The sequence below is a fragment of the Diceros bicornis genome, chromosome 36 (assembly GCF_020826845.1).
Source record: "Diceros bicornis minor isolate mBicDic1 chromosome 36, mDicBic1.mat.cur, whole genome shotgun sequence".
Taxonomy (NCBI): domain Eukaryota; kingdom Metazoa; phylum Chordata; class Mammalia; order Perissodactyla; family Rhinocerotidae; genus Diceros; species Diceros bicornis.
The window spans coordinates 2,996,581-3,016,994 of NC_080775.1; the positions used below are offsets into that span (position 1 = coordinate 2,996,581).

At 51.2% G+C, this 20,414-nt stretch overlaps 1 protein-coding gene across 2 annotated transcripts in view; it reads left to right on the forward strand.

Moving 5' to 3' along the window:
* The first annotated feature begins 2,800 nt into the window (after nt 1–2,800).
* Nucleotides 2,801–20,414, forward strand: part of PFKP (phosphofructokinase, platelet) — a 63,374-nt gene continuing 45,760 nt past the window's right edge. The window contains exons 1-2 of one of the 2 annotated variants that reach the window (XM_058532346.1): nt 2,801–2,974; nt 15,740–15,813. In XM_058532346.1, coding sequence (XP_058388329.1) covers nt 2,860–2,974; nt 15,740–15,813 — 189 coding nt within the window. In that variant the 5' untranslated portion in view covers nt 2,801–2,859. The remainder of the gene's footprint in view (nt 2,975–15,739; nt 15,814–20,414) is intronic. The other variant, XM_058532347.1, reaches the window with a different exon arrangement.

Consider the following 20,414-nt stretch of genomic DNA (forward strand, 5'->3'; position numbering starts at 1 on the left):
CCAGATGAGGGCAGAGTTAAAGCCCACAGCCCGTGAAGGACGGAGGCCCTCTGTCCTCCAGCCCTCCGGGTAATGAATCTGCTGACAACGTGGAGTGTCGCAGAAGCCGCTCCTTCCCCTGTTCAGCCTTCAGATGAGACTTCAGACCCTGGGCAGACAATGTGTTGCAGCTTGAGAGACCCTGAGCAGAGGGCCCAGCAAAGCCTGCCTAGATTCTCGACCCCTGGGATAATTTTCCTGTGATATGAGTGTGTGTTGGTACAAGCCACAAAATTTGGGGGAAATTTGTTAGGCAGCAATAAAGAACTAATGTACATGTCACGTCCTGCTGGAGGTAAGCTGTACAGTCAATATGGCATGCAATTTTCCCCTCCTGTGTCAGAGAATTCTCTTCTCAGGCCGAAGTTATGAAAAAAAAAAAATAACTCCAGTTGAAGTATTGCAAAAGAAAGAGAAAGGAGAGAAGGCTGTGTCTTTCCATATGAGCTGTAGTTATCTATATATTTTCCCCGGAGCAGTGGGTCAGAGCTCATGAGCATGGCTGGAGAAGGCTGATGAACAACCTACCGGAACTTCAACTCTGCACAGAAAGACCTAAGCTCTTGCAAAACAGCTGTAACCTTGGGGGTCTGACAACTCTACACTTTATTGTTTTTAGTTAACTACAATATTTTTATCCCAAAAGCAATACTTGTTCATTGGAGGAAAAGACAATATCCATAAAGAGCAAAAGAAAGAAAATAAAAATATGTAGTTTTACATATATATGCACACATGCACTATTTCTAACCTTGCCTCTGGTTAACATACCCTGGACATATCTCTGTGTCAGCAGACACTTATCTTCATAACCGTAACAGCAATGGAAAACTATTCCAGTGTCTATTTTTACCCTAATTTACTTAACCGGATGTCGTGTTTGGACTCTTAGGTTGTATCTATTGTTTTCTGTATTACAGACAATTCAGTGACAAATGACCAATCTTCTAACTCTGAATTACAAAAATATTAATTTTATAAGATGATAAAAGTCTTTTAGCTAAGATAAAATTCAGTGTGCACCCAATTTTTAAAGTGTAGGATGCTCTAGGAAGGGGTGGATGATTCTAGAACACAAATCCCGGGCTGTGGGCTACGAGGCCACTGGGTGGAGGTCCAGATGATGGCTCCATTCTCCTTTACTGGGAGAGTGAAGGGCACGCACGGTCCATCTCCGGATCGCCCAGTCTTCTTTTCAGCATCACTGGCCCAGGCTCCATCCATTAGAGAGCAGTTGCTTTCAGACTCTGCAGCCATCAGAATGAGCTGGGAGCTCGTTAAAAATACATATTCCCTGGCAGCACTCCCGGAAACTGGACTTCAGCGGTTCTGGTGGAGCGGGAAAAAGCAGGCCGGGTGATTCAGACGACCATGCGGTGTGGAAGTTGCTCCATTAACGCCGGCCGTGGGCAGGGACCAGCTCTCCAGCCTTGTCCGCAGCAGGCGTTTTTTTCTCTTTTTCGATGAATTTTTGATGCTCAGAGAGATGAGCAGGAGGATGAGGCAGAGCTGGTACGAGGCAAGCATCCAACCTAAATCTGTCTGGGGTTGCCCTACAGTAAAGGGATCCTTTGTGCTGCTATTAGAGACCTCTCTAGGTTGACAGAACAAGCCTTTTCTTGGTCTCTTTTTCCCTCTCGTATCCACTCGAAAAACATTTATTGCGCATCTGGTAGGGTCCGGCGCTGTGCCATCGCCACCATGAACCGCCGATGGGGCCGTTTATCACACTTTTCTTGGGGTAACCGTACCCCAACTACAAAAGCTGCGTGCCGGAGGGGGATCCTCCGGCAGCAGGTGACTGGCACTAGGAGAAGCTCCGGAAAATTCTGCTGTTCACCAGTCACTCAACACATGGATGCGGGTGTTTCGGTTTTGGAGTTTTCCTACAGAGCTGTGAGAGCTGACAATTCAGGAACTACCCTGTTTCCTCTAGGTAAAAAGCTGGGTCTTATCTGCCCCGCCACCCTTCCTGTCCTTCCCCCGCCCCACTGGATTCCCCAGCACCCAGGCCTGGCGCGAGGGTGTCGCTAGGGTCGCCTCTACGCTCACGTTCCTTCTCCTCCCCGTGCGGGGCGGGGCCCAGGGCGCGCCGGAGCGCCTGTGGGGACACGGACCAGCGCTACGTCGTCGCCGGCCAGCGACGCCCACGTTTGCCCGCTAACTCGAGGATCCGCTCGCGTGTCCTTCCTGCCGACCTCAGGCCCCAGGTGAAGCCGGAGGAGAAGCTGGGGCGCCCGCGGCTCCGAGCGCCACCCCCGGAGGAATCCAGCGGAAAGCGGGGCGCGCGCCTCTGCTGGGCTTCGGGCCCCAACCGCCACTGGCCCTGCGCCCCCACCTGCGGCACTCCCCTCCAATGCTGTGATCCCGCCCGCCTGTGGTGCTCCGCCCACCCGCGGACTCCCACCCACTTGCGGTGCTCCCCCCACCCCGTGAGGCGCCCCCTCTGCCATGCTCCGCCCACCACGATGCCCCCTACCCCCACCTGCGTCGCTCCCATAATTACTGTGATCCTGTCCCAACGATGATGCTCCGCCCACCTGCGGTGCTTCCCCTCCCCCTGCGGCGCTCCCCCATCGTGATGCCCCTCCCACCTGCCCGGCTCCCGCACCTGCGGGGCTCCTCCCCGCTTTGATCCTCCCACCCCCGGCGGCGCGCGCCGCCCCGCCCGCCCGGCAGGCCCCGGCGCCGGGAGCCCGCCCTCGGCCACCCATTGGCGCGCGCCGAGCGGGCGGGGCCGGCGGTTCCGAGTGGCGGCGGCCGGGCGGAGCGCACTGCCTGCTGAGTGTCCGTCCCGGAGCTGTCGCCTGCCGGCTCGCCATGGACGACCACGACGTCTCCCCCAGCCCCAAGGGCGCCTTCCGAAAGTTCCTGGAGCACCTCTCCGGGGCCGGCAAAGCCATCGGCGTGCTGACCAGCGGCGGGGATGCCCAAGGTGCGCGACCGCCTCCCCGAGCCCGGGGCGGAGGAGGGGGACCGGGGAGAAGGGACGGGGAGGGGGAAAACCAGGGGAAAGGGATGGGAGGCCCGGAGAGACGGGATGAGGAGAGGGGACCAGAGAGAAGGGATGAAGGGAGCCGGGAAAAAAAAGAGGGGGAACCGGGGAGAAGAGATGAGGGACCGGGGGCAAGCGGGAACAAGCCATGGGGGAACAGGGAGAAGCGAGGAGGAGAAGAGTACCGGGGGGGTACCCGGGGATAAGAGAAGAGTCGGGGAGAAGCCCCTGCGCCCAGAAACCGCAGGGCTACCCTCCGGGGGCGAGAACGGGCCGTGCAGCCTCGGGAGCCACTGCGGGAGCAGGAGGAGGGAGGCATAGGCAGTAGGATCCTTCATCTGGAAGATCAATTTTCCACCTCTACGTTTATTTTTTAAATTGAGAATGGCGAGGGGGTCGCCTGGACTGCCCTCGGGGGCATTCCTCATCCGATTCGTAGGATGGGGCTTAGCTACCGCGCGGCCGCCTCCCTTGCCAGGGCTCCCACCCCAGCTCCACCCTAGCTCCGTGTTCCCCCAACCCCCCAACGTCGTGGAAAAAACGGCTGGGTCCCCGCGGCGCGTCCTGCGGACTCACGACGCTGCGTGGCGCGGGGGGGGCTCCCCATTGCTGACTGCCCGACGCGGCGGGGTGAGCGCGGGGGTCCCCGCCCGGGATGCTCGGCGGCCCAGCACCGCCTCGCGTTTCCGCCCGAGATTTTAAAAAAGGTTTTCCACCAGTCTAACCTCCTGTCGCCTTCCGGCTCGTGACAAAACCGAAAACTAAAATGGGTCACTAGGCCCTCCCCGCCAGCCTCCTTGAATGGGAAGGACCAGGAAGCGAGGACTCCGGGACGTCACCAGCGCCCGGGGCGCGGACTCCAGGCTTCCCCCACCCCCCATGTGGACGCTGATTTCGGGGAGCAGGGGACTCAAGCCCGGGGCCCGCGGACGCACGAAGACTATATTTAAATTTAAGGGGGGGAGGGTGACACGGCTGCGCCCCGGGCCCGTCGCGCTGGGTGCACGTGGGTGCCGCGTGTCCCCAGACGGTGGGGTTTCCTGACCCAGGTAAACCCGGGTGGGGCGAGCCAACCGCTAGTAAGGAGATCGGCGCTTCCCAGGCGTCCTTGGAGCCTTAAGGATCGCGCAGGCTGGAGACGCGTCCCCGAGCTGGGGTTAGGTTTTATTTTCCTCTCTGCCCCCCAGAGGATTTGAAAGGCCCTGATGCCTTCTTTTCACATGTTTAGAGGCCACACCCGGAGGAGAGATGCTCGGGTGACACGCCCGATGCCCCTGCCAGTGACCTTCCCCTCGCCCTTGAGCGGGGCGCGGCCGGGCGGCCGGGGGCGGCAGGTTGGGGCGCTGTGGCCGCCGCCCCGCCCGCCGCGGGAGCCTACGTGATGCCTTGCCAGTCGCCGCCCGTGCTCCCTGCGCCCTCGGTCCTGGACACCTGGCACCTGGCGGGCAGGAGGCGCGGGACCGCAGCGTCCCTGGAGCGTGGGTCCCCGGCGGGAGCCTCCCCTGCACCCTCGGCACTGGGCGCCAGGCGCGCGGCGGGCAGGAGGCGCGGAGACCCTCCCCGTCGTCTTGAAGGCAGAGATCACGGCTCTAGTCGCCGCTCTCGCCCTACAGGGAAGCAGGGCTGTTCCTACTGGTATTTTAGCAAAGTGACCCCCGATATAAACATTGCAGACAAAGAAAATGTGATACAGCAAAGGCGGAACTGGGGAAATGGCAGAGCGAAATAGATGACATAGCCCGTGAAATGAACCCCGGAAGACAGTGCCAGGTGGGGTCGGGGTGGGGTCGCGGCGGGGCTGGAGTGATTTCCCAGTCAAAGGCTTCAAAAGCACGTGCGTGCAGAGACGTGGGCGAGCACGAATTAGGAAGCAGTTGCAGTGAATCTTATCTTGGGGCCGGAGAGAGCAAAGCACGTTGGCACAGGAAGAGGAACTGGTCTCTTAAACCACCAGGCTTCAAAGTCAGAGTTTCAAGGTTACTTTACAATTAAGGGGCTATGACTGTTGAAAAAAATATGTATGGATCGTTCTTTTGAACCCTCGTTCCCAAGTTTGCTCAACTACCTGGTAGCTGGTGTACAGGCACTGGAGATAACGGGGCAACAGACAGACAGCATTTTCTCTGCTCCTTATCCTGACTCTGCCTCTTGTGAGCAGTTATAAATAATGAGGTCGGAAAGTCCACAAGTCGTCTCGTCAGTGGAAAAGGATAATTTGAGATTAATCATTAATTTAGCAAAATTCGATGAGAAGGTTGCTTAGTTGGTGTTGTGTCAGGTCAGTGGGAGATGGCTGTTATCTCAGCAGTGGCGTTGTGTGTGACAGCCAATGCTCTCCACTGGCACCTCTGGGCTGTCCCTGGGAGAGCCCCCCATGTGGGGTTGTCTGGGCATTTTCCCTGCACAGAGCTGAGGACAGTGACTGTTTCTCCTTGGACTTCATGCAAAGCGTGATCTCCTGTTTTCATACCATCTCGGACCTGTTGGAGTGTCTGGATGCCTTTCTTTCCGAGAAAGCGCCTCAAGGTGCCCTCAGAGGGTCTGGTCTTGACAGCACAGATGTGCAGAGCCTTAGAGTAGGTTATTCCTAGAGATGCTGTCTGTGGCGCCCCATTCCTCTGCCATTTTATCTTGACTCTAAATTATATCAGTCCTTGATTTTCCCTGAGATAGGAGAATTTTGCTCATAGCTGAAGAGTAAGGAGGACATATCCAAGTCTTAATTTCAGGGCGGTTTTCTAATCAGATGTGAAATTATGGTAAAATTCCATGTAATGATGACTAGAGCTGCTCTCTAGGGGGGGCATTTTACGTGCCAGGAGCTTTACGGTTCTTCTCTCCAGGCCTAATTACATCGCTCCGAGATATGTGTCTTCTTCTTGGAGGTGGGGAGAGAGACCCACGGAGAGATAAGTCACTGAGTTAAGGTTACTCTCTTTGGCAGTGGCAGTGGCCACGTTCTGTGAGATCTCAATCCCAAACACTTTCCCGTGGGCCGTGCTCTCAAGGGGCCCTTCTCAGGCGAGGTTGTCAAGTTCAGTTAATGCTCAAAGATGGTAAAGCCCAACTCGCTTGGAATTACACAGATGGTTCTTAAGCAGCTTGTTAGTGGAGCAGAAAATGCCTTTTACAGGGATAACATCAGGGTGGCTGAAGCGATGGAGCGCCTGATACCAAAGTGGTGGAGTGCTTTGTGTGCCAACAGGATTTATATTATACAATTACAAAAAAAAAAAAAAATGAAAACCCCCATCTATATTCCTCACTCCCCCAGCCCCGGCTGTTAAGGAAGGCTATTTCTGAGACTAATTATTTTTCTCATTTTTTGGGCTGCTTCTGTTGTCACAAGGAGTATCTGCAAATTTAAATTGATTTTCACTTTAGCCTAAAATCAGTTCAGCGTTGCTGGACGGACAGACTTACCATGACTCAGTACCCACCCCAAGCAAGACTGTGTCACACCCCAAAAATGACTCATCGTCTTAGACACAGATTGTGGGCTTGGGAGGGGGGACTGCTGAGAAATCCAGTGCTCCCTAAGGGCAGCGTGAACGTGGCAGCTGAGTCCTTTTTTGCGTATGGCAAGGTAACTATCAGTCCAGTATTTACAGAAAGCTCACATTCATTGAGTCTGTATACGTCTTTCCATTAACGGTAAGAATAACATTTAGTGACCATTTGCCATGCGACAGGCACCAGTGCTTCCATGTATTAACTTGTCCCCATTGTACACACACAAGCAAGTGAGCTCTGAGATGAACTGAATCCCAGGTTCTACTCAGTGACCGGGCCGGTCCACGTGGCTGCAGTGGGAATGGGGCTGCCAGGACACATGTCCCTTCAGTGCACTTCTGGAGCCCAGCACGGAGCATGGCACTTACAGACACTCAGATGTCTCTTGAATGTCTGCCCCCTGGAATGTCCCTAAGGCAGAGTGGACCACTTCCTTCCACAAAGTGGCGGGTGACAGGAATTTCTAGCTGTCTGCTTCCCTCATTAAGTCATTTCGATGAATTAAACCTTTGGTAATCAAAGCACTCTTTTTATCTGCAGAGCAATGTCTGGGGAGGATTGATGTCTCAAGATTAGAACTTTGAAGCCGTGGTCAGAAATGTGAGGTACTGGTCGACTGGGCCCAGGCGCTAGGTTGTTCTTCATTGAACACGTATTTCTTGAACATCGAGTTCAGGCCCTGCTTGCGAGGGTTCCTTCCATGCCCACCCAAGGCTCTGCTGGCGTCAGAGCCCAGTAAGATGCAAAGGGAATCTGAGTGCAGTGGGCATCTCGCCCCACACAGCCCGGGGCCCCTTACCATCCTGGAGCTCTGTGCATATATTTTCTGCAGTGGCTTCTTTCCCGTTTGCAGTGTAATCATTAATTTAGCAACAATTATTGGGTCTAGGAGGCAGGGTGTCGGGGTACAGTGTTAACTCCATGTGTACGATGGGAAATCTCGGCAGTGGCATCATTTTTTACAAACGCAGGTACCGCTGTGTGATACTTTATTTATTTATTTATTTATTTATTTATTTATTCATTTTGTGAGGAAGATCAGCCCTGAGCTAACATCTATGCTAATCCTCCTCTTTTTGCGGAGTAAGACCGGCTCTGAGCTAACATCTATTGCCAATCCTCCTCCTTTTTTTTTTTTCTTTCCCCCAAAGCCCCAGTAGATAGCTGTATGTCATAGTTCACATCCTTCTAGTTGCTGTATGTGGGACACGGCCTCAGCATGGCCGGAGAAGCGGTGCGTCCGTGCTTGCCTGGGATCCGAACCCGGGCTGCCAGTAGCGGAGCACGCGCACTTAACTGCTAAGCCACGAGGCCGGCCCCCTGTGTGACGCTTTTAGATGACACTTGGAAGCTAGACATTTTGTCTTCTTTCAAAAAAAGCCTGTCTTCCCCCTGGGTTACAGAAAACCAGAAGCTTTGATACAGGACTCAGACCTCTTATCAGGGAGAATTAGAGCCATCTAAATATGCTCTACCCGTCTGACGGGCTGTCAGAAGCAATTACCATTAGAAATATGAGGATAGAGCAGCAACATGTTACAGGAAATCATCAGGACTCACAAGTGCACCTCCACTGTAGTTGTAATTATGTTAGAAAGATGTCTTTGGATAAAGGACAGATGGCCATATGTTAAGAAAATGGCCCAGTCGCTTTTCGAGTTACTCTTTTCAACAGGCTTTGGATGGTGCTCTATTTGTATTTGTTACAAAGTATCTACCAGGAAGCCCCATTTCCTCACACCTCCCACCGCTCCTTAATTCCCGTCTCCACCACTGTGTGCCCAGCACGAGAATGACAGTACTGGTTCTTATCAAGAGGAGATGCGGCAAAGCGGATGGTGGGGTGGTGGAGCAGCATCCTGAGAATGCAGAGACTTATTTATGGGTCCCGGGTCCTGGTCTGCTGCTCCTAGAGATGAGACAGGGCCTCGGATTTCATTTGCAAGATGAAGGAAGTGGAATCACTCAACCCTTGTCTCCCTTCCCCAGCCCTTCTCTTCAATGACCAAGGATGCGGGGCAGGGCTCTGGGCCCCCGTCCTCCCTACTGCTCCTGAGGGTTCAGCATCCTTTTCCATCTTGGATGCACAAGAGCCACCTGAGGGTCTTGCTGAGATGCAGACTGCGGTTTTGCAGGTCTAGGGGAGGCCGGGCAATTGCACCGGAGCTGCTGGTCCCTCTGGCTGGCTGAGGCCGTGCTTGGGTCCTGGGGCCACAGGGCGGTTTGAAACCAGGCAGCTCAGACCATCCCAGCCATGTTATATGGTGGTTTTCTGACCATGATGAAGATTTGCCTGGGAAGGTTGATTAACATAGGACCACTTATAGAGAAATGTGTGTGTGAGTGGTCTGGGCGGAGATTTCTTTGGATTAGAGAGAGGTAGAAGGATGGTGCAGGTGACCTCATGTAGCCCCTCCTCCTTATTCGTTCAGCTCTGGTCTAACATTACCATGCAGTCATTCCACACATTAACCACGGCGTGCCCTAGGTGACGGATGGAGCCCCTCTCTCAGGGAGCCGGCACCGTGGTACTGTCGGGGGCTGGGAGCAGAGAAACGTGCATCCTGAGTGCTGGAAGGAAGCCAGACCTGGGAAAAGACCCCGGTCTTCTGGAGGGCCCAGGGCAGCCTGTGATCAAGGCCCCTCACCTAACTCGGTTGTGGGGGGGTATGTGTGAGCCAGCAGGGAGCAGCCTAGGGGGCAGAAGTGGGAGCCTGCGGGGGGCTGGCGAGGGAGGCCAGGGCAGACAGGTGATCCTGGGAGGGACAGGCAGCGAGGAGTTTGGATGTACCTGTGGGAGCCGGAAGGCCACCTGGAGGCACTGGCTGCTCTGATAAGGGCGTCTTTGTGGATTGGAGGAAGGGTGAGCCCAAGTTTAGGGTCTTTGAGGAGCAGGATTGCAGAGGTGGAGCTGGGCATGTGGCAGGATGCCCCATGGCACGGACCTAGGGGCTTGAGTGTGCCAGGGTGTGGGGTGGGTTTTGTAGGCAGAGGTTTGGCCCCAGAGAGGAGCTTGTCTCTGAAGCAGAAAGAAAGGCGTCATATAGGAGCAGAGGTGGAGGCAGGGAGGTGGGTAAAAGGATATTCTTTATAACAGTGCTTACACTGGTGAGCAATGGGAAAACCAGCGAAAAACCATCAGCAGGAAATTAGCTGGCTTAGGTACATGGAATGGATATTCATCGCATTTCATGAGGAGCTGTGTACTGATCCGTGTGGCACGATATACACACTAGGTTAAGTGTTAAAGAGGAGATTCCAGAGCGCTGTGCAGTAGAAATGAGGCCTGGCGTGGGCAGTCTCTGTTTGGTATGTAAATTAAAGTCTCTAGTCGCCACTTTAAAGAATAAAAGAAACAGGTGAAATTAATTCTAAGCGTGTATTTTATTCAACCCAGTATTTCAATCCATTATCAATATTAATGAGCTATCTTACATTCTTTTTTTCCATGCTGAGGCTTTGAAATCCCTTGTATCTGACGAAGCACATCTCAATGTGGCCAGTGTCTATCCCAGTGGACACGGGGGTTCTAGAGAGAGGGGTAGCATGTCGCTGCTCCTATTTTGGGGGCCCCTACTGAGTGCTCATGTTGAAGTTTAAATGACAAGCAGGGGACTGCTGGCTGTGGGCTCGGTGTCTGCAGTGGACACTGGGACGCGGCATGTGGCAAGCCCGCTCCCGCGTGGCCCTTGGCGTGGCTGGAGAGCGCTTTTCCAGATGTCCACTTGGCTGGCTTCTGTCATCTTCTCTCCCACAGCGCTTCTCAAGGAGGCCTGCTCTAGCTCCCAATGGACAATGGAGCCCCTCTCCACACCCCACACTAGAGTCCCCCAGCCAGCTCTTCTTATTCTCCTTAGCACTTAACCACCTTCCCTACTGGTGTAATCTGGTTGTTTATCATGTTATTGTTTACTGGCTGGAACAAGCCCCACCGGGGCCGGGATCTTCCCCTCGTTTCTCAATGGCATGCCCAACAATGCCTGGAGAATAAGCACTATCCAATACCCACGTGTATTGGATGGGTGGATGGATGGATGAATGAATGAATGAAGACCCCTCACAGATTTACCTCAAGTTTTCCACTGACTTAATACAAGACTTGGCGATTGGGGTAATAATGCAGGATGCAGGGAAGCTCCCGGGTTGATGACTGTGATTCACAGTGACACAATTCCCCTTAGGGTATTTTCCTCCCATACCCAAGTTATTAAATGCAGACGCTTTATGGAGAACTTTAGTAGCAAGAAAAGTGTGTTTCTAGTCCATTTTCTGACACATTTTAACATCTTTGCCTTAGTACAAAGACGAAAACTACGTGAATTCAGGGAGAAACCAGTAAGAGGACTGAGCATCCTGACTTTATTTTTCAAAAGCGAATTTAAATATTGAGACTAGGAAGGGAGTGGTGATGAGTGCTGAGTAATGTGCGGAACAAAGGCTCAAGGCCGTCAGAATGGTTAAGTCAGGGGATCCACCATCCTCTTCAGAGCACGTAGGAAATGAAAGGATGAACCCCAGTTATTTTATTATAATCAAGACATGCCTTGATTCTCGGAAATTACTTGAAGCTTAAGTTCTATCTGAACAGAATCTTAGGAAACATTTGGAAATGGATAAGTCCGCTGCACTCCTGACTCCAAGGAAGAAATGATTTTACTGACTCTCTCACCTGCATGAGAGTTTAGGAAGAAGCTATTTTAGAAAATGTAACTTTGAGGAAACAATGTAACAATCTCTTCTTTCTACTGCACCTGGAGTAATTATACATTTGCCACTTCTCCCTGGTTTTTTCAAAGTGTGTTTATTTTTGGCTCTCCTAAGGAGACTGTACATTCCCTGAGAACCTAAGTTTAGATTGTTGCAAATGATGAAGAGATTCCTTTCCAAATAGTAAGGTTCTTGCTTGGTGGCAGGATTACATTTTCCCAGAGAAATAATTATGAGAGTTATTTTAATTCCCAGGTCTGGCTACCAAAAGAAAAACAGGCAAAACTAATGAACCCGGCTCTCCCTGAACTGTTACTAAGAACAGCAGTTGGAGTGTCCAGTGAACGGCCCCTAAACTGCCCTACATTCTGAACGGAGGGCGAAGGAAGGGGGCACTGTGTGCCCAGGAGACAGGCAGACCCCTAGCGAGAGGACTTGTGTCTTGATCCCAGTCCTGTGTGTGAAAGAGGCCATCCATGGGTAAATGCTGGCTTCTGCTTTCCTTGGTTTTTGCCCTCCAGGGCCCCTTCCTGGGAAGGTGGCCACCTGCCCGGCCGCCCGAGGCAGCAGGTTGGGTCCGGCTGGAGAGCTGACAAAGAAGGAGGCCCCACCCTAAACAATCCGACAGGAACTGGGGTTCGGCAGACATTCGTCTTCACGTCCCCTTTGGTGATTCTCACGCACGGCCATCCTACTAGAGGGAGTTAGGACGTCTTTTCAGTTAGAATCAAATAAATGCAGACCAGGGTGTACACCCCAGCTGAGCCGTGTACTCATTTTGTTCCCCCGCTGTCAGTTTATCCTCAGAGCTGACTTTCTCATCTCCCCAGGGGGACCCAGGGCCCACAGGCTTCCTGTGAACATCAGCTCAGGGGCTCAGGGCACCGACGCCCCAGTTATTTGGTTATTCCTGATATGAGCCAAGTACCTCCCCTCGGGCTGATCAGAGCTGCTGGCTCCCAGATGTAGGGAAAAGGCCAGCTGGTTTTGGGAAATGACACTAACTGGCAAGTGAATAGAAGCCCTGGAGGCTTGGGGCCGCTTCTCGGAGTGCGGTGGCTTCCCTGGGGGCTTGGTGGGAAATCAGTGCTCAGGCTTCTCCTCCACCCGGGAAACCGCCGGGGGCCGCGAGCCTCACCTGGGCCTGCTGCTGCCTGCCAGGGGGAGCCAGTGCTGTGGGTGACGAGGCATCTGCCCTTGAGGACAGGTCAGCCCCGGTTCAGGCAGTGGGGCTGGTGGGAAGGTATTTAGACCCGGCAGACAGAGGTCGGAGCTGGGTCTCCTGGGGTCACCGCTGAGTCATGTCCTGCTTGTCACAGTTTCATTCCTGCTGCCATTTCTTACCCACCTACACTTTCTAAACCCCCCCCCAGTTTGTCCTCTTTGATCATGCCTTTAGGAAAGATCCCCTGGAGATGAGGTATTGAGAGGTGGGGGCGAGGAGGGCTATCTCTCGGTAACAAATTGTTGGTACCGTTTAAGCGTTTGGTGGCTAATTTCTCAATGACAGTCGCCGTAGAATCAAGTCCTAGGATCACGGAGTCTGTGGGAGGGGACCGTGAGGAGCCCGTTTATCCATCCAGTTGAGGCCTAAGGGTCAAGGCTGCCGGCACACCTGACCTGGTCACGGAGATGCAGGTGTTAGCACACGGGTGCTGTCAAGCGCCACAGGTGTGAGCACAAGGGGGCGGGGCCGCCCTTCCCTTCCAGAAGACGAGGAGCCAGTGAGAGAAATGCTGGAAAATCTCCCTGGAGGTGTAGGACCCCGCTGGGGGGGGGTGAGAGGGGGCGCTGGGGGGGCTCTGAGGCTCCTGGGGGGGCTGCCGGTCATGCAGTATAGAAACAGCATGAGGTTCAAGGACCAGCCTCCAGGTGGGACCGAGAGCAGGCAGGAAGAGTCCTGATGGTGGGAAGTCTCTCCCTGAGGAGTTTGGTTTTATGTGTACAGGCTCTGGGGACTCTAGGGAGGAACATGGGCTTGTTCGTAGTTTAGAGAGAAGTTGATGCCAGCACAGAAAACGTCTCCTGAAAAAAAATGTGAAGCTACAGCCACAATGCAGGCATGACGACAATGCAGCAGCATCATACCAGGCTTTCTGTGAGGGCTCGTGCGGCCATCTCGGAAGAAGCAGGGCAGGGGAAGGAAGGACCCAGGGCATCTTTTACCTTCTCTGTAATTGTTTCTTTAAGACTATTTTTTAGAGCAGTTTTAGGTTCACAGCAAAATTGAGAGTAAAGTACAGAGATTCCCATACACCCCTGACCCCCCACATGCATAGTCTCCCCACTGTCAACATCCCCCATCAGATGGTAGATGAACCCACATTGACATGTCATCATCACCCAGAGTCCATAGTTGACATCAGGGTTCACTCGTGGTGTTGTACATCCTATGGGTTTGGACAAATGTGTAATGACATGGATTCACCATGATAGTGTCACACAGTATTTTCTCTGCCCTAAAAATCCTCTGTTCTCCACCTATTCATCCCTCCCCCAATTCCTGATCTTTTTTTTTTTTTTTTCATGAGGAAGCTTGTTGCTGAGCTAACATCTGTGCCAATCTTCCTCTACTTTATATGCGGGATGCTGCTGCAGTGTGGCTCGATGAGCGGTGGGTAGGTCCGTGCCCAGGATCCGAACCCGATAACCGCGGGATGCTGAAGGAGAGCACGAGAACTTAACCACTATGCCACGGGCCCAGCCCCCGAACCACTGATCTTCTTACTGTCCAGTAAAAAGTACTGTACAGTTGTGCCTTTTCCAGAATCTGTAATTTTTTTTAACAAGAAGAATATATTTATAAATTACTTGTATAATAACAAACAAAAGAGGAGCAGCTGTTTTACTCATTCTGGCCGTGGAGTGGATACTGTTAGAGGGAGGCTCCGGGATTCAGGGAATGTTGGGAGAAACGTCAGCATTACGGGCAGGAGCTGTCGAGGGTGTTAGCAGTATCCAGCTTCAGCAACAGGGAAGAAAGTCGTGCTGCTCAGCAAGAGAGGGAACACGGGGAAAGGAGGAGAAATGATGAGGGAAAAATAATTTATGCTTCTTCAAATAGTCAGTGAGGTTCTTGAGAGACAACCACAATTAATCAGTAGGTCATTAAAATATATATAATACACATATATAATATATATAATATACACAAATATATATTATATATATAATATATGTATAATATATATATAATATACACAAATATATAATATACACATATATATATATGTATGTATGTCCACATGTACGTAGGTGTTAGATATTAAACATGGATTTATTTCCAAGACGCATTCTCCCAAGCTTTGTCAGCTACGTGAACATTGTAGCCTTTCAAAACTGTCACCTTGCAAAGGCAACGGTCTTATTCTAGCATTTCAGGCCTGGCTCAACAAAATTTGAGAAATTTTTAACCATCTTGTGAGTGAGTTTGCCATACAAATATGTACCCATCCCGTCTCCTGGTCGAGTGTGCTCCTGGAGCGACAGTGCCCTCCATTGTGTCTTCATTCCCCAGAAGTGTCACTTCGGGGTCCACGTTCTCCTGCATCTGTCTTCCTGACATTTGTTTCCAGAATTCAACGTTATGAAGGAGATGGATTGGCACTGTCAGCTGTTGAGGAGCAGCCAGCCTGGACTCCCAGGCGCTGGTCATTCTGAGGCCCAGGACTGGTCATTTCCCAAAGGAACTGCCCTCATTCTCTGTCACTCCTCCCCTGATGGCCTTGGCGCATCAGCTAAGATGGTGATGCAGGATTGTGCAGATGTGAAATCTCGACCTGTTCCCTTAGGTCCAGACAGTGGTTCCATGCACAGACGGCTGCTCTAAGGTGGAGTATCCGTGGGAAGCCAAGTGGAGCATGACAGATTTATGTAACATACGTTGCACAAAGCTGCTTTCGATGTCAAGTACAGCCCTCTGGGAAAGTGTGGAAAATGTCCTAGATTTATCTTGATTAGGTGTTATTTATAGTATACTGGTTTAATTTAATTTTTCTTTTCATAAAAGTGCATGACTTGTTTTGTGTTTAAGGCCATTGACTAAAATTTCTTTTTACACTGATAGCTGGTAGTGAAATAATCTATTTTTCATCTCCTTCTCAGTCAGAGACCAATGGTCCTTTTCAGCATTGTTTTCTTTGATTTTGGCTTTCTAGCCTCTATGTTGTTTTGCAACTGAATGGAGTTGCTTACAGATTCATAGGGAATCAAGGGGGCTCATATTTCCATATTCTAAACTAACAGCGCTCCTGGCTCTTGTATGATGATGTTCCTCACGGATGGAGCCACAAAATGCTGGACTCCCTGCTTTGTGTCTGTCATTTCTCCCACCCCTGACACTAATCCTGGAGGGATGTGTTGTGCCCATTTCTCATGGAGGTACCTTCTGAGAGGTCAGGCGGGTTTGCCTACCGTCGCAGTTAGATGGCAGCGCTAGAATCGCCGCGGTCTGATAAGTAACTCCTGTCCCTGTTCTTTTCACAGGTATGAACGCCGCTGTCCGTGCCGTCGTGCGCATGGGGATATACGTGGGGGCCAAAGTGTACTTTATCTATGAGGTCAGTGCTCGCCACACGTGTGTCTTCTCTGCTCTTGGGAATTCATGCCTCACACCTGCCCAAGGCACTCACACCTGCTCAGAGCTCTCATACCTGCTCAGAGCTCTCACACCTGCCCAGGGCTCTCACACCTGCCCAGGGTGCTCACACCTGATCAGAGCTCTCACATCTGCCTGGGCATTCACACCTGCTCAGAGCTCACACCTGCCCGGGGCTCTCACACCTGCCCAGGGCTCTCACAGCTTCGCGGGGCGCTCACATCTGCCCCGAGTGCTCACATCTGCTCAGAGCTCTCACACCTGCCTGGCTCCTGCTGACCACAGCCAAGAGGTTCCCAGGTGCCACGAGAGCCTCTCGGGGGGCAGGTTATGTCTGAGGTAGAGCTCCCTGGTGTAGATGCAGATCTGTGAGATTTGTGTTGGGGAGTGAGGGGAGAAAGGAGATGAGATGGGGCACAAAATGCCACTTTGATATCAACCTACTGGTCTTGTAGATTAATGATCTCAAACTGTTTGTATTTGTTTGTAGTTCTCATTCCTTGTGGAAGTTATATATTCATTTAAAATGGGGGCTGAATTTAAATAAACATTAAGATAGATGGGAAAAGGTGACCACTTTGAGCTTTTCATCATTAATGTAAAACCCAGACCAGCTCCCTAACATCTGTTTATGCGTTAACTTCAAAATGAAGAGTCTGAATTCAGACAGCAGAGATGGCCCATTGTCTCCTGCCTTTGAGGTCCTGGCAACTTAGAAGTAAGTAGTGTTTGGAGGGAAGGCACCAATATACTTTGGACCACATGATTATTTCAAAAACTATTAGAAAAAAATAATGTGCATTTAGTCTTAAAATTTACAAAACATAATAAAGCTTAAAAAACAGAAAGAAGAGAATGTTTTTTTAAATGGCTTAATTCCTCCAAAATCAATGTTTGTATTTTATTCTGATTCCTCCCAGTATTATGTTTGTGAAGGACCGGAAGGAAATATGTACATTGTTAACATTATAGCAAATATATTTTGTATAGTATATTTTCTACTGTTACAGTATGGCTGCTTTCTATTCCTTACATACCTTCCACAACTGTGGCTTTAAACGTCTACGTAATATTCCATCGCATCGATGTCTCGTCATTTCCTCGACTCTTTATTCGATCATTGTGTTCCCATACCACCGGACTAGTTAGGTCTCTCCACATTTTCAAACTATCACAGCACAGCAAGACCTGTATTACTATTTGAAGCTATTCAATGCTTTGTATCCCAAGACACGGCATTTGACACGGAGTCAAAAGGGAAGGTCATTATAATGGGTCTGGATGTGTCTTGCCAAAGAGATTTCTAAAACCCGTTCCAACCCACCCCCCACCCCCACGCTGAGCACAGAAGTGGCACCAGATCCCTCTGGTCCTGCGTGCAGCCCTCATCCGACTCCCTAGAGCTGGCTCAGGTCCCTGGGTCTGTTTATCGCTATGTCATTTTCTCTTTTTGTGAAGTGGCTCTTCGAAGTCTTTGCTCATTGGTCCGAATAACCATTGATTTATCAGTTGCTGGAAAGCTGTTTTTTCCTGTGTTTCGGTTTGCTTTTGTAAACTGTGGTTCTGGGGTTATCTGATTTGGGCATGGTTACACGATGGGTCTAATCAGAGCCTTTCCAGACTCCTGTTTCGTCATTTTCTATTTGGCGTTTTTAGGGTGAAATTGCCCTTGTGAATGTCCGTCCTGGGCCTCGCCCTCGGCCGGCGGCGTTCGCTGGCACGGAATGAGCGCATTAGACGCAGTGCGCGCTTGCGGCTCTGCCTCCTCCCCACCTTTGATGCTGGAGTTTGCACACAGATGACTAAAAGTCTCCTTTTTCCTGCTGCTGAGGAGTGTGCGTGCATGCACAGTTTCCTCTGCCTTTTAATTTCACTTTTGGGAGAGGTTTACACTCTGTCTTAGAGCTTGAGGGGAGACACCACACCCTGCATGACAGCAGTTCCTAAGACGTGAACGTGGTTTTGAAAACCTTTGGGGGTCGGAGCGCCCTCAGGTCGGGTTTTCCTGTAATAATTAACAAAATGTTTTCAGGTTCGCTGAAGACGAATTCATTAGACTGTGGTTTCCAGCATGTTCCCTCAGGAGACCTTTTGGTTTCGCTGGCCCCCTGTGGTCCTCGTCGCCTCACTGGTGATGTTGCAGGTGTGGGAGCTGGACTTGCGCCACTTGTCGTGATCTTCACGGTGGCCCTGCACTGCGGGGAGGGAAGGGAAGGAAGTCATTTCAGTTATTTCATAGTCAAGGAAACTGACTGTCCTCATGGTCAGTTCACTTTCTCCATGCCCCTACTTGTCACTGGCAGGGCTGGGAAGAGAGCTCAGATCCCCCATCAAACCAGTGATGGGGGCGTCTCACCCCCAAGGACACCTGCCAATGTCTGGAGACAGTTGTCCCATTATGAGGGGTGGGAGGAGGCCAGGGATACTGCTCAGCATCCTACAACGCACAGGGCAGCCCCACAACAAGGCAGTATGGGCCCCAAGTATCGGTAGTGCCAAGGCCGAGAAACCCTGCGTTAACCCAAGGGCCGAAGCTGGAGTCTGCTGTGAATGTCATTAGTTGGGGAAGGGTGGGGTGACGCTAGTAGCTTTGCGTGTTGAATCTGTGGGTATTGAAACTGACATAGTAACTGGTCAGCGTTAAGTCATCCTTCTCAGATTTGAGGGTTTTGCTGTGGGTTTTTGTTTTTCGGGTTTTTTCATTGGTACCGTATTCTGTAGTTGTCTGTTTGTATTCTGAGGATATTTAGATGTATTCAGACCTATACCTACCAGACTTAGTTTCAAAACTAAGGAATTGGGATGGAATGCAGCAAGAGCCTAGAACATTCAGGCTTCCTGTGGAGGCATCTTGCCATTGGGCAGCCTGATTTCTCTCTACATTGTCAACTAGGAGAGATGGGCCCCGCAGCCCACGTCCCTTGTGGGTAAAGAGGGTCTCACTCCTGATTCTTCACATCCTCTCTGAAGGGGGGTGAGGGGAGGGTCGGCTGGTGTGAGCTCTGCTTCCCAATGCTTCCTTCAGTGGGCGGTGAGGAGACCTGAATCTGAACAGATGTCATGTCCTTTAGGGAAATTCTGCGGTCCCTCCGTCAGGAAGATGCCAAGGACAATCCTTGTTGGGACAGTGTCAGGACGATTCTGATTTTCCTAGTAACTGCTTTATTGGTAATTGGCATCTTCAATGGAGGGCATCTCAGGGCATGTAGCTGAACGCAGCGTTTATGGCTCGGCACTAGGAATGATTGGGACTTTGAAGTTCTTAGGTTCTGGAGGGGAATGGGAACAGCCTAGAGATGGACAGATTTGAATGGAAATCCCCTGTCTGGAGATGATACGATGCTTCTCATGACAGCCCTCCCCCCCTCCAAAAAAAGGAGAGAAATTCTAGTGAAGGGGGTCGCTCTTTATGTCCCTACAGAAGGGGGTCCTCAGTGTTAGCTTCGCCTGGGGGGTCCCTTGAAACATCAGTTCTCAGCCCCGCGGGACTTTGCACTGGTAATAATCAGCATTCTCTAACTGAATTGAGTCCGTTTGGGGTATCGTCATCTCTCCATTACAGATGTAATGACCCTGATCTGCAATTCTGAAACCCCCAAATCTCTAAAATCTGCCAGTTTTTTCCTAACTCATTTGGGCAACAAAGCCTGGGTGGGGCTATGTGTAATCCTTACTCACCAGCCTGGTGTGACTGTCCCTAAGATGGGGTGACTGTGCCAGCTTACATATGCTGTAACATCCATATTGCTTCTTAAAACTCCAGACCTTCTGAAGTCTGGCACATCTCTCACCCCAAGGGTTTGGGGAGGCTCTTGGGGACCTACATATGTAGCTGAGTGCCTGGGGAGAAATACGTTCCCCTTCTGATCCTGTTTCGTCTTCTGACCAGGGAAAACATATCTGCCTTTTCTGCACTTGGAAGAGCTTTGAGCATGAACCAGTACGGGGGCTGCTGGACTGCTGGGCAGGGACCATCTTCGTTCCTTTGACTCCACTGGTTTTCACCAGGCACAGAATTCGAGTGCTCCACTGAATTCACTTCTCCATAGACCTTCTCAGACTGTAGACGTCCACCTGTTCCTTGGTCTGCTGTCTGGGTCACGCCCTGACCGACAGGGTTTCCTTCTTAACCACAGCACTATTGACATTGGCAGCTGGATGATTTGGGGTATGGGGTGGGGGCTGTCCTGTGCAGTGTAGGATGTTTACAGCATCCCTGCCTCTGCCCACCAGAACCCAGGACCACCCCCTTCCCCACACAATGACAGTCCAAAATGTCTCCAAATGTTGGCAATTGCCCTGGCGGGCAAACTCACCATCATTGGGGACCACCGTCCTAGACTTCTTTGGGCTCCAATTTAGAAGACATTTAGTTTTATTTTTTAAAGCATCATTCAGTAATTTCTCCAACATGTCTGTCCATTTGTAGTTTCTAAGTCCACCTAGAGCGTTCAAGGTTGCCAACACACCAAAACAGTTAAACAGGTCAGTGTTAATTATTTACATAAAGGGTTTTTGGTTTTTTCTTTAGCAGGAAGTGTATTGATCGGAAAACACTGGCAT